At 42.5% G+C, this 21,267-nt stretch overlaps 1 protein-coding gene across 1 annotated transcript in view; it reads left to right on the top strand.

Annotated features, from left to right (window-relative positions):
• CNGB3 (cyclic nucleotide gated channel subunit beta 3) overlaps positions 1 to 21,267 on the top strand; it is a gene marked incomplete at both ends in the record, with an annotated part of 120,046 nt that overhangs the window by 14,370 nt on the left and 84,409 nt on the right. The window contains one exon of the mRNA XM_084619329.1: positions 16,030 to 16,150. Coding sequence (XP_084475455.1) covers positions 16,030 to 16,150 — 121 coding nt within the window. The remainder of the gene's footprint in view (positions 1 to 16,029; positions 16,151 to 21,267) is intronic.

Below are 21,267 nucleotides of genomic sequence, written 5' to 3' on the forward strand. Positions count from 1 at the left end.
TATTTTGCTAGGCTAAACATGCCAAGTTATTTTAGTATCCTCTTGTAAGATGGACTCTTCCATTCCCCTGATCATCCTAGTAGCTCTTCTCTGTACCTGTTCCACTGTGAATTTATCTTTCTTGAACATGGGTGACTAGAATTGTACATAGTATTCCAGATGAGATCTTACCCTGTACAGTGGCATTACTGCTTCCCTATCTCTACTGGAAATACCTTGCCTGATATCTCACCTGATACCTATGCAATTCTAAGCGAGGTTCTTTTATGGATGTATTACATTGGTGGCTTATAGTCATCCTGTGATCAACTAATGCATGCAGTCTTTATCCTCCTCTGTTGTTTCCTGCTGATGAGCCCCATACTTATGGGAAAAAAATTTTGTTACATGTGCATGACCTTACACATTTCTATTATTACTGTCCTGTTGGTCATGCACTTCTTCCTGTGTAATATTCCAGTTCTCCTCTGTATTGACGATCCTTCCATTGATGAAACTTCATGTCATCAGCAAATTTCATTAATACACTCCTTCATTTTGTGCCAAGGTCATTAAAGAAAATTTAAAATAAGATCCAATCCATGAGGAAATCCACTTCAACCTGATAATTCTCCTCCCAGCACCAAGTGATGCCATCTCCCCTTTAGCTAGCTCCTTACCCACCTTACAATTCTTGTACTAATCCCCATCTTCTCCAGTTTAACTAATGATTTCCCATGTGGTACTGTGTTAAATGCTTTACTGAAGTCCAGAACGATTAGATGTATTGCATTTCCTCAGTCTAAAAACAACAACAGTTCTTATAAAAAAAAATCAGGTTAGTCTTATTTACCTTTGATAAACCCAATACCATCATCTCTTGCTCCTTCCATCTCCTGGCACTCACTAAAACTTGGATCCCTATCTCTAACACTGTCTTCCCAGCTGTTGTTCATTGAGTACCTCTTACACATGCCCACCCCAAATAGTCACTAAAGGAAAACCATGGAGGCATTGGGATTCTCCTTTCCCTCTCTTTCCCTCACTTCTCCATTTTTGAACAACACTCCACCCAGTTCCTGTCTTCTCCCCACCCATGCTGTTATTCACCATCCACCTGATTCTGCCCTCTCAACTTTCTTTGATTTTGACTCATGACGCTCCATACTGCACTCATCACAATCTTCCACCTTCATCTTTAGTGACCTCAGCTTCCATGATGACATTCCACCTACCCATTAGCCTTTGCCTTCAGCCGTTGCCTCCTTATTTGTCCTTCAGCCTTGGATCAATTCTCCCATTCATCAAAGTGACCACTCACTTGATCATTTCTTCACTGAGAACTGCTCCCTTCTATCTTTATATTGCTGAGTTCTCGGACTCTGACCATCACCTTGTCTCCAGCATTACTCCATCTCCTTCTCCCCACCCTTCCAACCAGTCCATCTAGGTCTGTGGTTTCTCAGCTATGCTCATTTTCCTCTTCTCTGCTCTGCACACCATCCTTAACTCTTTTACTTCTTTCTCCAAAATAAAGATCCATTCTCCTATCTATGAACCTTACTGCCACCATAGTAATTTGATGTTTTCCGAGCAACAAGCGATTAGTTTCAAAAGAGAATCTTGCTTTTCACAAAGCACTTACACTTCCCTGAAAGGGAAGAACAACTAGTGTTTGTACAGAAAGTATTTACCTTTTGTTTTAGTCAGACTTTCTGCTCACAAATCCCAGCATAAAATTTTAAAAAGCACCTAAGTGACTTAAATGCTTTTGAAAATGGGACTTATGTTCCTAGGTCACCTAAGAGCTTACATCCCATTAGCATCCAATGGGACTTGGCTCTGAAGTGACTTAGACATTTTTGACAATGGACTAATTCATTTGGGCGCATCCGAAAAATGCATCCCCAAAGAATATCAAAGTCCAGGAGTTTAAAAAATATGGCTGATGTTCTAAGGAATACTTAGCAAGTATACGCAAAAAGAAAAGGAGTACTTGTGGCACCTTAGAGACTAACAAATTTATCTGAGCATAAGCTTTCGTGAGCTACAGCTCACTTCATCGGATGCTACTCTGAAACTTAGCAAGTATAGTATTTTAGTGCTAATGTGATACAGCTCAGCGAACGAGGTCTCAGAGCCTTTTAAATATCATTCTAATTCCTGATCCTCTTTTCCTTTACACTCTTCACTGAATTTTTCCAGCAGTTAAAATGCAGCCTTTTAGTCCCATAAAATGTATGTTTTATCATTAAAGATTACCTGGAGCTTGACTATGTTTAATCTACTTGCTTTCACTCCTGCTGCTATGAAATGTTGTTTAATGTCTTCTTTTTCACCTCAGTGGCAAGCTAAAGGCTAAGACAATAAACCTTCTCTCTTCAGAGTAGATTCCTGTTTTTGTGTGTGTACATTATGGAACCAGACTTGATTTTTAATTGGAACATTGCTCTGAGCAGTGATAGCTGCTAAGGAGGAAGATTGAATTTGTATCTTCATTTAAGACTGTCTGATTTGCTGATTGTTCCACTTCAGCACATTAATTTCTCTACCTGCCTTCTTCACTTAGATTATTTGTTCAAACATTCATAGAATCAAAGTTCCTCTCCAGGGAAGTCATACAAGTGTGTAGATTACCATACCGAGAGAGGATTCTTTCAGAATGTTTCTAATAGCAAGCTCCCTCTTCCTCAAACTTACTAAGAGTATCTAGATAGTTTTATGGCCCCTGTATCAATATTATCTAAACATCTACCAAGAATTTATGGATTTATCCTCACATAACCCAAGTGAGGTACGTAAACTGAGACACAAAGCAATCAAGTGACCTGCCTAAGATCACACAGGAAGTCCATGGCAAAGAAGGAAATTGAACTCAGATCTCCTGAGTCCCACTCTAGTACCTAACCACAAGATCACGCTTCCTCCCTCTCTGCTATGAACCTGCTCTATATGTCATATACCAGGGCAAGATTTTTAAAATCTTATTTAGGCATAATATGCTGCAGTTAGCAAAAAGTGGGAATGCTAAACATTCTGTCTTTGAGTGTTCTGAACTATACTTCAAAGGAAATGTTGTTATTTAGAAAGCAGTTTGCCCAATCTGCCAATACTCAGCCTCCGGCAGCTAGGCTCTGATAATGCAATTTAGTTTCCACTTCAAACTGTCCTTTTAAAGTGTTACCATGCATAGTTAAGTTGGCCAACATTTTAATCTTTCTAGGAACTAAAAACCGATTTATCCTTTGCTATCAGTTATAAATCTGCACTAGTTTTCCCGGCAACCATTAAAACTATGTTTTATTCAACAAAGAAGGAACTATTCAAAATATCTTTGCATCTTGTTTTGTATGGGGCTTTTTCCCTGTTACTCATTCTCTTCTATGTTTCCCTCAATTGTTGAGAGACCGTTCAGTCCAATTAAATTTCTTATACTGAGGGTTTGGAAGAGAATAAATGTTCCTAAGTAAAAACTGCCAACATTAATGTTAGTAATAAAGTTTAGAAGTTTGGTACTTGCAGACTTCATGAGTTTAGTATATTTAGTAAGATGTCATTCAGGGTGAAGCGATTTCTTAAGCATAAGGATAAAGTTGATTAAAAATGCTCCTTTAAGAAAAAATGTCTGTAGCGGTATGATGGCAAAACACATTTTTGTACATTTATAATGAACATGGAGCACCTACTGTACTTGTTTTTTGTGATGCAGCTTTTTTCCCCCCACCGAAGAAAAAAAATATAAGCAGGCACGTTGCCCTTTTAGAATTAGCCAGTTAAATGTAACATACAGCTGATTCAAAATGAAATGTCGCGCTATGATCATATGGGTCTAAACTGTGCAACTGTGTTCTTTCACACAAGGCCCAGGAATAACTGTAAATCAGGCAGAGTGTCCACACCTCCCTTGGAATCCACCATCCCAAAGGGAGAAAGGACAAGGAAAGTCTTCGCTCCAGTCTTGCCTGTACTGTGCAGTGGAACTGGCTGGGCATACATGGGGAAGAGGTTGCACCATTCTAGAGTATGGGGCCTTCTGAGCACTGGGAACCTCCAAGAGGGACTGTGCTTCCTGAGGCAGAATCCATCCATCCCAGGGATGTGCCTAGCTGACCCAATCTGACTTCCATTCTAACGCCCTGCTTTTAGTCACATAATTGTCTCAAAAACATTACCCGTCAGGCTGAAGTTTCGCAGAATTACTATTTATTATTTGTGTTGCAGTGGTGCCCAAAAGCCCCCAATCAGGATTGAGGCCTCACTGTGCTAGGTGCTGTACAAAAAGATAGGAAGACAGTCCATGCTCTGAAGAGCTTACAGTTTTTAAAGTAGAAAAAAAATCAGCTATTCCTTAGTTATCTGACTGCAAAGGTAGGAGAAGCATTTTTTGCCTATTTAAAAAAAATCCAGATGCTTTGGCCCAGACCCTCAAAGGCATTCACATGCCTGTCTGCCCCTGCCCACCATTGTAGGCATCACTGACATTTTCAGAACCAGCTGCTACCCATAATGGTAGGTGCCTAAACTTCTGCCGGTCAGCATTTGCACAGCCACCGAAGCTTTGATTCTGTCCTACTGCTAATGAGCCTGAGCTCGAGCCCCAGACTCCCTGAAGTGAGATTCTCAAACCAGGCAGCAGAACGCTTATCTCCCCAGCCAGGGTCAATCCTGTAGCCATGTTCTGAGCACCCTAACACCTGATACCCATCCAGGATAGGTCCATCAATGGCTATTTACCAAGATGATCAGGGATGCAACCCCATGCTCTGTGTGTCCCTAGCCTCTGTTTGCCCGAAGCTGGGAGTGGATGACAGGGGATCACTCAATAATTGCCTGTTCTGTTCATTCCCTCTGAAGCACGTGGCATTGGCCACTGTCGGAAGCCAGGATACGGACAAGATGGACCATTAGTCTGACCCAGGATGGCTGTTTTTAGGTACCCATCAGATCCTGTGGCAGGAGGGCTGGGAGCAGGCGGAGGGGGCAACACCACACCAGCACAAAATACAGCCTGAGGCACAGAGAAACATTAGGTGAGCAAGAGAGAGGTACTGAGCATGAGCCTGTTTTAGCTGCTAGGACAGAGGCTATCTAAGTGGCTGATCTGGTTTAGATGCCTAACTCCACAAGAAGGTTCATGGCTGAGAATCCTGAGTGGGATCAAAGTGGGAGGGAGGCAGTGCCTATCTCTTACTCATCAGCCAGGCATACCAGGTCAGCTGCTTAGCACCTAAACCCCTGATCTCGCCACCCTCTCCTCATCATTTCACTCCTGGCTAGCTTAGGCCACCCGCTGCTTAACTTGCTGGCTTCCGAGGATCCTTTGCTTAGGGACTTAACTCTCCCCATGCATGGTATAGGGAACCTGAGCACCTAGCTTTGGGTTGAGGATTCCACTAGGCAGCTGGGTGCCTCAAGGATAGGCACTGAAAGGCTGAGAGGAGCCACACCTCAGCACCTTTGCAAATCAGGACCTTTTTTCCTACTTATAACTCAAATTCCTGGTGCTTCTACCTCCTCCTGTGCTCTGGGGATGAAGTGAGCATGATAATATTCATGGCCAGCTGGCCTGCTTAGCCCAGCCCCTACTCTTCCTGCTACCCTCAGAGCACCCAGTTAGTGCAAAGATTTTTAGGGCCGGTGGCCCAAGATCCTATTCAACCTGCTCCCATTGCCTGGGACCAGGCCTTCAAGTGAGACAACTATGTCCCCCTCAGGGGCAGTACCATTTGATGGCGCACTCCCCATTTGCCAGGCATTGTCTGTATTTAGGAGTGAATACCTAAGAAAAGAGGGGAAGTGGTTGTCATAGCAATGATTCCCCTTACAACATGGTGCCCAAAGAGTTTGCCTATGTCTGAAACCACCTCTGAGAACAGGACTTAGACCAGAACACTGAGCGGGACTTATTATTGATAGTATTATAGTAGTGCCTAAGAGCACTAAAGAGGAACAGGGCCCTAGTGTGGTATGTACTGTGCAGAGATAACAATAGCCCTTACCTGAAAAGTTTAAACTAAAGACAAAGCGTTGCCAACTTTTAATTTTATGACTAGTCTCACAATATTTTGTGCTTCTATTTAAGCCCCAGCTCCTGGAGTCAGGTCATTATGTTAGATTTTAGCTTTCATTTTAAAAAAAAAAACCTACATTTTTAGCCCTTTTGGTTGCAGAGGGAAAAAAACCTGGAAAATGTGAATCCTGAAAGTTCATAAAACAGAAAGCAAATAAAAAGAACCTAAAATGTATCATTTTTAAAACTCACGATTTTTAAGACATGATTTTTGAACCCTGGTGTTTGGCAATATTGCAAAGGTGACCCAAAAAAAAAAATCAAAGGGAAGGGAAAGGCTGACAAAGTAGACATTCCTTAGCTTTCCAAAGCAGTGAAATGTAGCGTCAGATAAAAAATGTTTTAGGAAAATGTATGAAAGAGGAGCAGGGTAGTATCAAACAAGCTTATCATACTACACTTATGGGGGGAGATCTTTTGGCTGTTCTAGCTGGTTCCTGCAGCAGTTGGTCAGCATCATCTCCACTGGAGGAGTAAAAATTGGGGAAGAGAATAAATAAATGCCATTATCATCATGGAATCTGCAGCTGCACTTTGGCCAAATGCTTACTAATAAGACCACTTCCTATGTGCGTAGCAAATACCAGGTGGCCCTGTGTCAGGGAGCCTTGCTCAGCTTATTTAACACAGATTGGAAATTAATAATTATTTCCCTTAGATAAAAGCAGTCAGTAAGTTATCTAGGAGACCTAAATTCAAGAATATATTGCAATTCATGGTCTGTCATGTAAACTTCTTGGCTACATTCCACCTTTTTTCTAGTTATCTCTATGAAGCTGTTTGTTTTTTTTGTTTGGGAGGAGGTTGGGAGGAGTTATACTCAAGTATTGGGGTGAACAATAAATATTTTCCTTTATAATTTTTTGTCTGAATTTGTTATTCATGAGAAGAGTCAGTCTGCGAGCCCTGGAGACCACTCGCCACAGAATAGGTAGAGGCAGACCAAGCTTCCCCACAAAGCCCCTACCATATGGCTCATGCCTGACCTAACGACACCATTGCTAGGTATGAGAGGTTTAAAAAGCAGCAATAGTTTCTTTCCAGCGTGAAAGAAAAATCTGCATATTTTAAGGGCCAAATTTTGTGCTCAGTTAAACGAGTAACTTCATGGAAGTCAATGGGATTACACTGGTGTGAATGGGGAGAGAATGATGCAGGATCATTAACCATGAAATCAATGAGATACATGCTTCAGAACTTGGTTGAAGGCAGAGGCCACAACTTTATTAAACTAATCAACCAGAGAGGAAGCACTCCCCGACCTACTAGGCCAGGCCACTCCAGTGCAGGCTTGACCTGGGCATCTCCACCCTGTGTCATACAAACCAGAGGGTGGGTATGCGGGGAATGCCCTCTCTCTGCTCCCAGGCCTGCCCTGGGACCATGGCAGGAAGCCAGACTCCTAATCCATGCCAGAGGTAGAAAAAGCACCATGCTATGCTAGCCACTGAGGCATACGCCTGCATTGCATAATATAGGGCTCAGGGCCTATGCAGCTCAGAGACCTTATATCAGACCCTTTCTAAACACCCTTACCCTCTGGAACCTGCCACGGTTCCAGAGGGACCATAGCATTCAATTTAGACTTCCACCTCCATCCTGCCAGGTGTGCACCTTAGACACACAAACATAGGGTAGGGTTTGGTTTTAATATTATACCTTTCACACCCACAGTGTTTCATAGGCCTTTATGGAATGATGTTAGTTATTAGCAGTACAGTGACATTTGGAGGCAAATGACTAAGGCTACGATTTAGTGATGGGTATTTTTAGTAAAAGTCATGGACAATAAACGGGCAATAAACAAAAATTCACATCCTAAGACCTAGCCATGACTTATAAATACCCCTGACAAAATCTTCGGGGGGGGGAAGCATTGGTGGGGGGACCACCCCTGGGGACCACTATTGGGGAGGGCATCTGGGGGACCGCTGCTGGGGGGGGGGGACAGGGCCATTGCAACCAGCTGCCAGGGGCTGCTGAGCTGCGGCTGCTCTGGCCGCGCCGGGACCACTGTTCAGGTGGTCCCCGGGGCCAGCTGCACCAGTCGCTGTTTGGGGAGTCCCTGGGGCCAACGGCCCCAGCAGTGGCCAGTGTGGTTGGCCCCGGGGCCACTCCAGCAGCAGCTACTGTGACTGGCTGTGGGGCCACCTGAGCGGCTGGCTGCAAAACGGCTCCAGCAGCAGCCAATGTGGCTGACCCTGGGGCTACCTGAACAGCTGGCCCCAGAGCCAGCTGCTTGGGCAGCCCTGGGGTCAGCCACGCTGACCGCTGCAGAAGTCACGGAGGTTGCAGAAAATCTGTGACTTCCGTGACCTCCATGACAAACACAGAGCCCTACAAATGCTGCTTCTGTTAACCCACTCAGCAACAGCTGACACTCAGCAGGGACATTAAGGGTCTGATTCTGAGTTCTTCCATTCCTGAGTTTACTTTTAAGACACCTTTATGCTTCCTGTATTCTGGGGCAGTCACAGATTTATCTGGCCCCTACTGTAAGTGAGAGCAGGTCAGCTCTAATGAAGCCCTTTTTGCATGGCCGATTGTTAGGGTTGCCAACTTTCTAATTGCACACCTCTGCGCTGAGGCAGGGGGTTGGGGTGTGGGAGGAGGTACGGGCTGGGGACTGGGAATGCGGGCTCCGGGATGGGAATGAGGGGTTCAGGGTGCAGGAGGGAGCTCTGGGCTGGGGCAGGGGGTTAGGGTGTGTGTGGGGGGGGCTGAGGGCTCTGGTTGGGGTGGGGTTGGGTCTGAGGGATTTAGAGTGGAGGAAGGGGTTGGGAGCTGGGGCGGGGGTTCATGGCATGGGCTCCAGGAAGGAGTTTGGGTGCAGAAGAGGGCTCGGGGCAGGAGGTTGGGGCACGGTTCTGGGAAGGAGTTTGTGTGCAGGAGGGAGCTCGGCAGGAGGTTGGGGTGCAGGAGGGGGTGCAGGTTCTGGGAGGTAGTTTGGATGCAGGAAGGAGCTTAGGGCTGGGGCAGTGGTGCAGGAGGGGTTTCGGGGTGCAGGCTCTGAGCAACGCTCACCTCGGGCAGCTCAAGGAGACTCCGTGGCCATCCCACTGCCTAGGAGCAAAGGGACATGTCACTGTTTCCAGGGAGCCACACAGAGCCAGGTACGGAGCCTGCCAGCCCCAAGCCAACCAGACTTTTAATGGCCCAGTCAGCGGTACTGACCGAAGCCACCAGGGTCTCTTTTCGACTGAGCGTTCCAGTCAAAAACCGGACACCTGGCAACCATACCGATAGAGAATAGGGAATACAAAGAGTCTAGTGCACTCAGTCCTGGCCCACCTTGAGCACCAAGGACTGGGAAAGGGATGAACATATAGCTTATCTGGCAGCTGGTTTTGTTAAGTTTTATTGGAAGGAGGAATGGTGACTCACTTACTAGGAAAAAAGAAAAGGAGTACTTGTGGCACCTTAGAGACTTAGCTCATGAAAGCTTATGCTCAAATAAATTGGTTAGTCTCTAAGGTGCCACAAGTACTCCTTTTCTTTTTGCGAATACAGACTAACACGGCTGTTACTCTGAAACCTATCAGTTACTAGGGTTATTTCTACCTCCTTGCAAGAAGTATCATGGGATTATTAGTATTTGTCTGGAATTTCCGCAAGACATAAGCAGAAAGAATTTGGTTTAACAGCTTGTCCTAATGACAGCACCTTTAATAGTGCAAGACACAACCCTTCCACTGGAGTACAGTATAGACATTATATCCTAATGTCATAAGTTCACTTGTTCTGGAAATACTTGAGTTCATGTCCAGATACAAAAATTCTAAACATTAATCCATACAAACAGTTTTTCTGTTTGTTTTAAGAGTCCAAACCAAAACTATTGAGTAGAGCTGTTTTGAAAATGTCCATTTCCCCAAATCTCAGCCTACCCACCCCTACACAAAAAGTTTAGGTGAATGTGGGGGAATGGGAAGCATTGATCTAAATTTCAGGATTTTGTTAACTGGCTAAAATTTTCAGATTTTTGATTGTTTAAGGGAAATTTCTGTGGGAAATGTCAATTTTCTTTTTGACAAATTAGCTATTTTCCATTAAATTAAATTAAATTAAACTTGGACAGAAAAGTCCCTAGCAGCTATAAGAAAAGGAGGACTTGTGGCACCTTAGAGACTAACCAATTTATTTGAGCATAAACTTTCGTGAGCTACAGCTCACTTCATCGGGTGAATGCAGTGGGAAAAAAATGCAGCTATGTAGTTGGGTCTATTTTAATATATGTATCATTAGCATGAATGGGAGTTGTCCTCAGAAGTCATGTGTGCTCCACTGAAAAAATAAACTAACATCCTTTGGATTGTATTTAATAGGTTCTGAAGAAATGTTGTATGAGAGGCTTTATTTTTGAAAAATTCTCAGAAATTTGAACCTCACAGTGATAGAAGAAAGGTTAGCGATGGAGTCTGTCATGTTCCCACAAGAATATGCTCACATTAAAGAGATTAACAACTGGCTAACAGATAGGTCTCAAAAATGCTATGGTTAACAGGGAAACATCATAGAATATCAGGGTTGGAAGGGACCTCAGGAGGTCATCTAGTCCAACCCCCTGCTCAAAGCAGGACCAATCCCCAATTCAATCATCCCAGCCAGGGCTTTGTCAAGCCTGACCTTAAAAACTTCTAAGGAAGGAGATTCCACCACCTCCCTAGGTAACGCATTCCAGTGTTTCACCACCCTCCTAGTGAAAAAGTTTTTCCTAATATCCAACCTAAACCTCCCCCACTGCAACTTGAGACCATTACTCCTTGTCCTGTCATCTTCTACCACTGAGAATAGTCTAGAACCATCCTCTTTGGAACCACCTCTCAGGTAGTTGAAAGCAGCTATCAAATCCCCCCTCATTCTTCTCTTCCACAGACTAAACAATCCCAGTTCCCTCAGCCTCTCCTCATAAGTCATGTGTTCCAGACCCCTAATCATTTTTGTTGCCCTTCGCTGGACTCTCTCCAATTTTTCCACATCCTTATTGTAGTGTGGGACCCAAAACTGGACACAGTACTCCAGATGAGGCCTCACCAATGTCAAATAGAGGGGAATGATCACGTCCCTCGATCTGCTGGCTATGCCCCTACTTATACATCCCAAAATGCCATTGGCCTTCTTGGCAACAAGGGCACACTGTTGACTCATATCCAGCTTCTCGTCCACTGTCACCCCAGGTCCTTTTCTGCAGAACTGCTGCCTAGTCATTCGGTCCCTAGTCTGTAGTGGTGCATTGGGTTCTTCTGTCCTAAGTGCAGGACCCTGCACTTATCCTTGTTGAACCTCATCAGATTTCTTTTGGCCCAATCCTCCAATTTGTCTAGGGCCCTCTGTATCCTATCCCTACCTGCCACCGTATCTACCACTCCTCCTAGTTTAGTATCATCCGCAAATTTGCTGAGAGTACAATCCACACCAGATCATTTATGAAGATATTGAACAAAACCGGCCCCAGGACTGACCCTTGGGGGACTCCACTTGATACCGGCTGCCATCTAGACATGGAGCCATTGATCACTACCCCTTGAGCCCGACAATCTAGCCAACTTTCTACCCACCTTATAGTGCATTCATCCAGCCCAGACTTCTTTAACTTGCTGACAAGAATACTGTGGGAGACCGTGTCAAAAGCTTTGCTAAAGTCAAGAAACAATACATCCACTGCTTTCCCTTCATCCACAGAACCAGTAATCTCATCATAGAAGGCGATTAGATTAGTCAGGCATGACCTTCCCTTGGTGAATCCATGCTGACTGTTCCTGATCACTTTCCTCTCGTGTAAGTGCTTCAGGATTGATTCCTTGAGGACCTGCTCCATGATTTTTCCGGGGACTGAGGTGAGGCTGACTGGCCTGTAGTTCCCAGGATCCTCCTTCTTCCCTTTTTTAAAGATGGGCACTACATTAGCCCATCATGAAGTATACGTGTTTCTACTGGTGTCTCTTAGGGATTGGTTCTTGGCCCTACGCTATTTAATGTTTTATCAATGACCTGAAAAAAATATGCACTTATCAATGATAAAGTTTGCAGATGACCCAAAAGTTGGGGAAAGGGTCAATATTGAAGAGGACAGGTCACTGATTCAGAATGATCTGGATTGCTTGGTAAACTGGCTGCAGGCAAACAATATGCATTTTAATACAGCTAAATATAAATGTATTCATCTAGGAACAAAGAATATAGGTCAAACTTACAGGATGGGGGACTCTAACATGGGAAGCAGTGAGTCTAAAAAAGATTTCAGGGTGTGGTGGATGATGAGCTGAACATGAGCTCCCAGTGTTATGATGTAGCCAAAAGAGCTAATGCAATCATAGGATGCATAAATAGGGGAATCTCATGTAAGAGCTGAGAGGTTATTTTATCTCTGTATTTGACACTGGAGTGACCACTGCTGGAATACTGTGTCCAGCTCTGGTGCCCAAAGGTTAAGAAGGATGTTGATAAATTGGAGAGGGTTCAGGGAAGAGCCACAAAAATGATTAAAGGGTTAGAAAACATGCCTTATAGTGATTGAGCTCTTTGACAGGTTTCAGAGTAGCAGCCGTGTTAGTTTGTATTTGCAAAAGAAAAGGAGTATTTGTGGCACCTTAGAGACTAACAAATTTATTTGAGCATAAGCTTTCATGAGCTACAGCTCACTACATCAGATGCATTCAGTGGAAAATACAGTGGGGAGATTTATATACATAGAGAACATGAAACAATGGGTGTTACTATACACACTGTAACGAGAGTGATCACTTAAGGTGAGCTATGCTCAAATAAGTTTGTTAGTCTCTAAGGTGCCACAAGTACTCCTTTTCTTGAGCTCTTTGAATCTATCTATTTAGTTTAACAAAGAGAATGTTAAGGGTTGAATAATTATAGTCTATTATTACCTTCTTGGGGAATGAATATTTAATAACAGGCTCTCGAATCTAACAGAGAACAATATAACAATCCAATGGCTGGAAGTTTAAGGGAAATTCAGACTGGAAAACAGGTATACATTTTTAACAGTAAAAGTAACTAACCATTGGAACAATTTACAAAGGGTTATGGTGGAGTCTCCATCACTGGCAATTTTTAAACCCTGGTTGGATGTTCTAAAAGATCTGCTCTAGGAATTATTTTGGGCAAGTTCTATAACCTGTATTATACAGGAGGTAAGATTAGATTATCACAGTGCTCCCTTCTGGCCTTGGAATCTATGAACTTCAGTTAAATAGCATTGGCTTATTCCAATTTGTTTCTTACTTTTTGTGAGCTTTGTTGCATGTAAGCTGTGCCTCTGCATGGGGGAAGATACCCTTCAGTCCCCTGACCCTCCAGTTCTTCAGCATTCACAGGAAGACCTGTAACTGAGGGCTAGATCCACAAAGGGATGTTTAGGTGCCTAGAAAAATCACTGAAACACTAATGGGATCCACAAAGCCTGAGTTAGGCACCTAAGCTCCCTATACAATGCATGGGGAGAGAGAGGCATCTCAGGTCAGATTTTTAAAAAATTATTTAGATGCCTAGTAGGATTTTCAAAGGCATCTAGGCACCAATCACCCCTTGAAATGAATGAGTTTTAGGCATCTAGGTGCTTTTGAAAATTCCACTACGTGCCTAAATACCTTTAAAAATCTTGCCCCTAAAAACATCCACAAAAGCCAACATGCTAGGTAGGGTGATGCCTGAGCTAACCGCTGCAGAAAGGAGTGTTCACCAAGTTCAGCCCCTAAATTCAGGCTGCAGGGAGGTGCCTGTTTCAGCTTACAATTCACAGCCAGGAACCTTCTCCTGGAGAGGAACAGTTTAGGTGGAGTACAGGAGTTGACGGGAGAGCGCTAGGGGATTGATTTATTGTATCTATACTAGACGCAATAAATCGATCCCCACTGGATCAATCGCTGCCCGCCAATCCTGTGGGTAGTGTAGACATACCCTAAGTTATTTCTTATGAGAAGTTAGGTGCCGGCCTAACTCCACACAAAACAACCATAAGGAGCAGGACCTGCCTTTAGCCCACAGGTTAGTGGACTTACCCAGAATGCATGAGATCTCAGTTCAGTTCTTCACTCTGCCTGAGAAGAAGAGACTTGAAGAGGGGTTTCTCAGCTCTCTAGTTAGTGCCATAATCACTAGATTATAGACTGATTCTCACTCTCTGGCCCAATTAAAGAGGAACAGCTTCAACAAGAGATACTGAGAGATTCCTATATCTGAGTACCCCTGTGGTTAGGCCACTTACCTGAGAGGTGGGGAATGCCAGATCAAATCTCTCCTCCGGGGGGTAGGGGGAGATTGAACTAGGATCTTTCAGAGCCTGGGTGAGTGTAATAACCATTGGATTATAAAGGGAGGTCATCCCCTTCTCCAGGGATTATATGTGGAGTTAGGCAGCCCCTGAGTATGCCTACTGAAAAGGCAGACAAGAAAGGCAGAGGAACACCTCTATTCCCATGGTTTGGGATCACGCTGGGGTTCAGGCATTTGGATGCCTAGAGTGAGGCAGCAACATGCATGCCCTGATGCAAAAATTGAGGTGCTTACAGAGCTTTTACAGCAAAAGTTTAGGTTTCAAGTGAATTTAGATATCTGCAGGCTGAGGCACCAGCTGAGTGGGGAGTTTGTGGATCCCAGTGGACTGAGACTGAGATACCTAAATCCCTTCGTGGATCTGGCCCTAAGAGAACTGATAGGTATCAGCTCAAAGAGTAACTTCTTTACCTTGTTTAGAATTCATGCATTGTTTTTCTCCCTGCTTGTTAAATTGTGAATGTAGGTTTTAAAATTATCTATTAAATTAAGCTGCCTTGTGTACAACTGTGGTATCCTAGTCTCCTCTCCTGTTAAGATGAGGTTTGCTGACCAGTTAATGTCACACTATGGTCCAGTTCAGCGTCGTTTTTAGTTTTTTAGTTTTTTTTCTGTTTTTAGTCACCAAACTGCCCTACTTTCTTACATTAGGGCTTCTTTTCAAATACTATTGCAAACAATGGCTTTGTGACTTGGGAACTGGACAGTTCACTGCAGTGAATGGCTGTGCACCTCTGAAAAGCCATACTGATGCACACCAACTCTTGTACACAGAGATTAACATTCATCATAAAATTAATCTTTTTTTATCTAAAGATTATGTGTGGCTTGACTTTTTTTTCTCCTCAACTCCCTTGCATCTTAAAATTGAATACAGTATATACACAAGAAAGGCTCAAGATTTGTTATGATCTAGCTGCCAGGCTTTTTCCCTATCACATTACACTTACAGTATTTATTAAGGCTGGGATCATGTCCATTGTCAGATGATTTTTCAGTATGAAAATTAAAATATCAACTAAGACTAATTAGAGAAAGGAATTACATAGGATAAAGGTCAGGGGAACTTACAATATTCAAACGTAAAAGCAAAACCTAGCTCCAATTTCCTTTTAAAACTAAGTGAATTGTAAATTCCGTTTTTCTTTAAAAAACAAAAAGCTCTACATGTACACATTTTTAGGTGACATTTAAACAGTGGTTCACTCAGGAGACAGGCAGGTCTGTTCTTCAGGCTAAGGCAAGAGAAGATTAAATTAAAAACAAAATGCTTTCGTATGAATTTTCCCTAATGTGAACCATGCAAAAGCAAAGAAGACAGGTGGAATCTTCTCTTTGTTTTACCATCCTGGATTTTTCAAACTATATGATCTGATGGTCATATATACACAACCATCCTATAACACTGAAGGTGTCCTAGTTGTTTGAACTTATCATTGTTGTTTTGAGAGCTACCAACAAATCTAAACTGATAAACCGCAATGATAGACTTCTTCCACAGGATACACTCATCATCAACCTTTTCGGTGTAACTGCTATTAAATCAAATCTATGCAGGAAGTTGTTCAGAAAACTGAGGCTCCCAAATATGTAACTTGTGGACTTGTCCATAAAAGCAGCAATAGCATCTAAGATGCCCTTTTTCATTAGCTGTTCTAAAATAGTGATTTAAATATTACTGTCTGTTTCAGATGTAGACACAGCTCCAGCAAAATCACCTGTGTCCCGAAAGACTGAAAAGTCAGCAGAACCAACTGGGACAATTCAGGAACAGAGTCAACAGCCCAATAATGACAAAGATGAGGATGCTAAGTAAGTAATTACTATAAAAGATTGTGGATTTTTCTTCTTGACATCTGGTAATAACATTACACTGCTGTGTCCTGTACTTAGGCTTGGCAGAATTTAACTTTAATTTTGATAGATTGAATGTTTCTATAAGCATTTTTTATTTTTATCAATTTCAATTTTCACAATTGTACTAAGGTATGGTTTTAAAGCTTTTTTTTTCCTATTTTTATTTATATTTCACAGTTGTGGGAATTAATGGGGGGGGGAGTCAGCTATTGTTTATTTAATGACAGTAGACATTTAGATTCAAAAGAATTAAAGCTTTATAACATGGATTGTATATTTTAAAATGTGATGTTGACAAAGTAAATAACCTTAAATCAAAATAAGCTTTCAAATAACATTTTTGCTCTGTAAATTCCAAATATCGATTGAAAATTTTTGTTGGTTTGTGTGTGTACAGTGAAATTGATGTTTACTATTAAAATTTAATTTTTCCAAGTCTATTATATTACAGTTCTCTATTAGGCCCTCAGATAGCATGGTAATGACACAATATAAGAACCTGAATATATTACTGTTATCTCCTATAATTCTATGACAACCATCAGCATGCCACCACAAATGAAATTTCTCATGTATCATGCACTTTTGATAACTTCACCTGTACTCTAGCTATCTAGAATCTTCACCTGTACTCTAGAATCTAGCTATTCCCACCCACCTCACCCTCAATTCAAGCACTGATAAGAGCAATTTGCTGTCCTCAGTGAATTACTTTAGACCTCAGTTCCTCCTGTGCCACTGACATATTGGGCAGTCCCCCACTGATTACAATCACTCCCTAGTCATGGTACTTCTTCCCAGTTGAAACTAGCACATTGAATATCCTCTGTCACTGTCTCCCACCAGTTCTTCCTTTGGCCTTCCTCACTTTCTCTTGCCACCCTCAGCTACTCCTTAGCATCTCTCCCATCATTAATATGGAGTATATGACCCAGATGCCTGAGCATTCTCTGTATGATATTTTATAACATGTCCTGCTCTGTGAGCTCCCTTACTCTTACATTTGTTATTCTGTCTTTCCATGACATGTGTAGTATCTTTCTGAGCCATCTGTGATGGGCAGCCTCCAATCTCTTTGTTAGCTACTAGCATTGGCTAGTCTCTGCACTGTATTGTACTGAGCTCACTGTAATCAAATGGTATAATCTGACCTTTAGTTTGGTGTGGAGACCTCTGTTTGACCAGATATTGTTCATCCTTCCAAAAGTGGTGTTTGCTTTTCCTAATTTCATAGGAAAATCTTTAAGCACAGCCACTTTCAAATGTCACCACACTCCCTAGATAGCGGAACTCTGTTAGATTTTCTTTTCCATCCACATACAGCTTTGCATCTGTTGCCCAACCTCCTACCTTCATAATCTTGGTTCTCTCTGCATTTACTTTCAATCCAGTTTTGCTGCTCACTGTTCTACTTCTGTAAGCACAGTAATTCCATTCTGCAGCATACTTATAAAGCAATGTTGTTGGCAAAGTCAGGTCCAGTGACTCATCTCAGCTAATCCATTTTACGCTGTCCACAATGTCTTTTGTTGCTCGCTTCATCATCCCATTTATTAGTAATGCAACCAAGCTTGGAGAAAGTTCCAGCTTCAATTTATGTTTTGTTGTCATTTTTAAGTTAAAAATAAATGCAAATCTTGGAAAAGGAGTATGCTTGAACTATAACCATTATGCATATGTTCACAGAGCCAGATGAAAATTCCTCCTGCTTACATTTACTCATCATACTTTATAACTATCCAGAATACAAAGAAGCAGTCATTCCCTGACCTGCTATTTATAGAGAAGATTAACTATTTCCTGGTTTTCAGCAAGAGAGCTCTTAGGAATAAATGAGCAAAATAGTAATGCACACTCCTCTAGAAAGAATATATTTGACACAAATACTCCCACTAGAATGATTGGAAATCTTATAAATAACTTGGCAATTTAAATGTGAATCAACAGATCAACAATAAAAACCCAGGTAAAGCGCATTCATTGTGCCATTGCTTTGTATGTGATTATAGGTCTGCTGTTCCTTTTTGAGTTGTGTCACCATGGTTAACATGCTTGTGAAACAATATGCTTGTGAAACAATAAAAGCGTGTACTGCTTAATTAACAGGAGAGAAGAGTCAGCCTGTGAAGTAGATTTTTCTTAACTCCTGTAGGTATGCCCTGTTTTGCCCACTATATTTTGTTTTTCATAGAATATCTATTTATTACCCACTAAGAGTCAAAGCATAATAAGGGGATGATTGCTCCTCTGGAGGATTAGAAGTCGTGAGTATGCATGTTGGAATGCCCTGAATGGACATACTATGGATCAGATGCTACATTTTGTGTATGTAAAGGCTGATGCACACATGACCCCAGACAACCCACACTTCACAAAAGCTGCACTGTTATGGTTATAACAGATCAATAAATGCTTGCATTAGAGACAGTTTAATTTTTTTTAAATTGTTAGAGCACTGGCAGTGTATTCAATACTATACAAAAATTGTGGGGGACAGAGGATTTTTCCACTAGTAGCTTGCAGTATAAGGGCTCAGTCCTGCAAACACATATATGAGCAACATAAGTCATGGGCATAATCCGACTGAAGCCAGCAGAACTACTCACAAGTGTAAGCATTTACAGGATTGGGTCATGAGTGTACTGTATCCATCTTCCAATTCATCTGTATTAAATTAGCTTTTAACTCATGATGCAGCACTTCCTGTCTTTTTTGTGAATCTCATCCGAAAGAACAAATCAATTTATTATCTTGTTGGATGAGTCACTTAGCTCCTAGCAGTGATAGTATTCACCCCTGGAAATTTCCATGGATGCTGTTTGTCCATTAGCAAGAAAAATGACCTGTTTGGGGCTTTGCATGTCAGCACTCTGATTTTGAAATATAAAAAAATTAATTGTGATGGACACTAATAAAGAGTAGGCAGACATAGCTTCCTTAGTAGGCAGACGTAGATTCCTTAGTGACATCTAAGCATTATGTCTAAAAAGGGGAGATGGCCTATGTGCTGTGTAGCTGAATGATGACTCAGTCACCGAAACTTTAATGTCTGTTTCCTAATGATTCAGATAAGGATTTGGTACTAGTCTGGCTTGTCCATTAATATATTGTTTCTCACCCCACCTATAACAAAACAATGGGTTATTTCTATGAATAACTTTTTGCTGAGATATGGCAATCTCTTCTTGGGGGCTAAGTATATGCAGTCTCTTCACAGCAGGGACAGTGAGAACAGTCTAGCATTCAGAATCTTATCAGCATTCTAATAGGAGTTAAGTCTTGGAATAACAAGACAATTGCAGCTGTAATGATATTTAAATATTACTGTGTATAGACACACTGAAAAGTTTTAAAATGGAATTTACACTATGTACTGAATAAAACCAAATTGCCACATACACACACATGAACACAGCAAAGGTTGCATCTAATCTTTGCTCCTTTTCATATTTTCTATGTAAAAATGTTGCGTTTTGGTTTTAGCAATTTTAAATTTGAATTTGGAACTTGTCTTTTTCAATGTGCGACAAGGACCTTAAAATGATTTATAAAAACCACAACCACTGCAGAAAACTTATAATTGGCCGAGGAAAGCAAGGTCTAACACTCAGTGATATTTTTGTTTGTAATGCATTAACTTTGGAATGCTGCATCTGATCTATGCCAAGATTTTAGTGAATGTTCTAAGGACCAATAGGCACAACTCTACTGATTCTGGTGTAAATTGGAACACCAGAAAATTCTGTACTTGTGGCACCTTAGAGACTAACCAAGGTGCCACAAGTACTCCTTTTCTTTTTGCGAATACAGACTAACACGGCTGTTACTCTGAAACCAGAAAATTCTGATTCACAGCAAAAATCAGGTCCCCCAGACTGCCTGGTTCTGTAGACAGAGGAATCTTTCTAAGGAGATCAGAGGCAACAGCTTAACTTGCCACATATGGAAATCAGCTGAAGCCTGGATTCCAAAAATAAAAGAATCTTATAGGGAGGGTCTGTAGGGTTGCCCCTCTCCTAGGTACAGAAAACCAGGGCAAGGGGAAGGGCTGTCTGGGACTCCATGAGAGGGTGGGGCTTGGTGCCGCTCATTCCTTCCACACCCTTCTAACATTTAAAATGGTGACACACAAAGGAGTATGAGGGGAGAGGACTAAAACATCAATGGGCACCTTATGGTGCTGGAACTAGGGCAGCTGCCGCACTCTCTGACTTGAAATTGTAATAACAAACACCAAATAGATGGTTTCCATCATCAGCACCCCCACTATAAAAATTGTTCCAGCACCTCTGTGGGCCCTTCATACCCAGACCTGGCCCACCTTTCCCTCATGAAACCATCGACAGGCCCCACAGCCCCCCACACCCTGAGCCGGGCCCAAGGAGAAGCACTTTACCCTCCCTCCAGTAGGGTTGCCGCCTGTCCAGGTTTTTCCAGGACTGTCCTTTCTTTAAGTTGGTGTCCCAGGAAATCACTAAGTCTTCCCAAAACATTAAAAGTCCTGGATTTTCTACCTCCCGTTTCCCTGCCCTCAGCCTGCCTTTCCCTGGGAGTTTCCCCTCCATACAAGGGGCCACCCAGGAAGTTTTTGGAAAGCATAGGGGACAATTTCCTGGTGCAAGTGCTAGAGGAGCCAACTGGGGGAGAGCTTTTCTTGACCTGCTGCTCACAAACCGGGAAGAATTAGTAGGAGAAGCAAAAGTGGATGGGAATCTGGGAGGCAGTGACCATGAATTGGTTGAGTTCAGGATCCTGACGCAGGGAAGAAAGGTAAGCAGCAGGATACGGACCCTGGACTTCAGGAAAGCAGACTTCGACTCCCTCAGGGAACGAATGGGTAGGATCCCCTGGGGGACTAACATGAAGGGGAAAGGAGTCCAGGAGAGCTGGCTGTATTTCAAGGAATCCCTGTTGAGGTTACAGGGACAAACCATCCCGATGTGTCGAAAGAATAGTAAATATGGCAGGCGACCAGCTTGGCTTAATGGTGAAATCCTAGCGGATCTTAAACATAAAAAAGAAGCTTACAAGAAGTGGAAGGTTGGACATATGACCAGGGAAGAGTATAAAAA

This window comes from Lepidochelys olivacea (assembly GCF_965140295.1).
Source record: "Lepidochelys olivacea isolate rLepOli2 genome assembly, chromosome: 2".
Taxonomy (NCBI): Eukaryota; Metazoa; Chordata; order Testudines; family Cheloniidae; genus Lepidochelys; species Lepidochelys olivacea.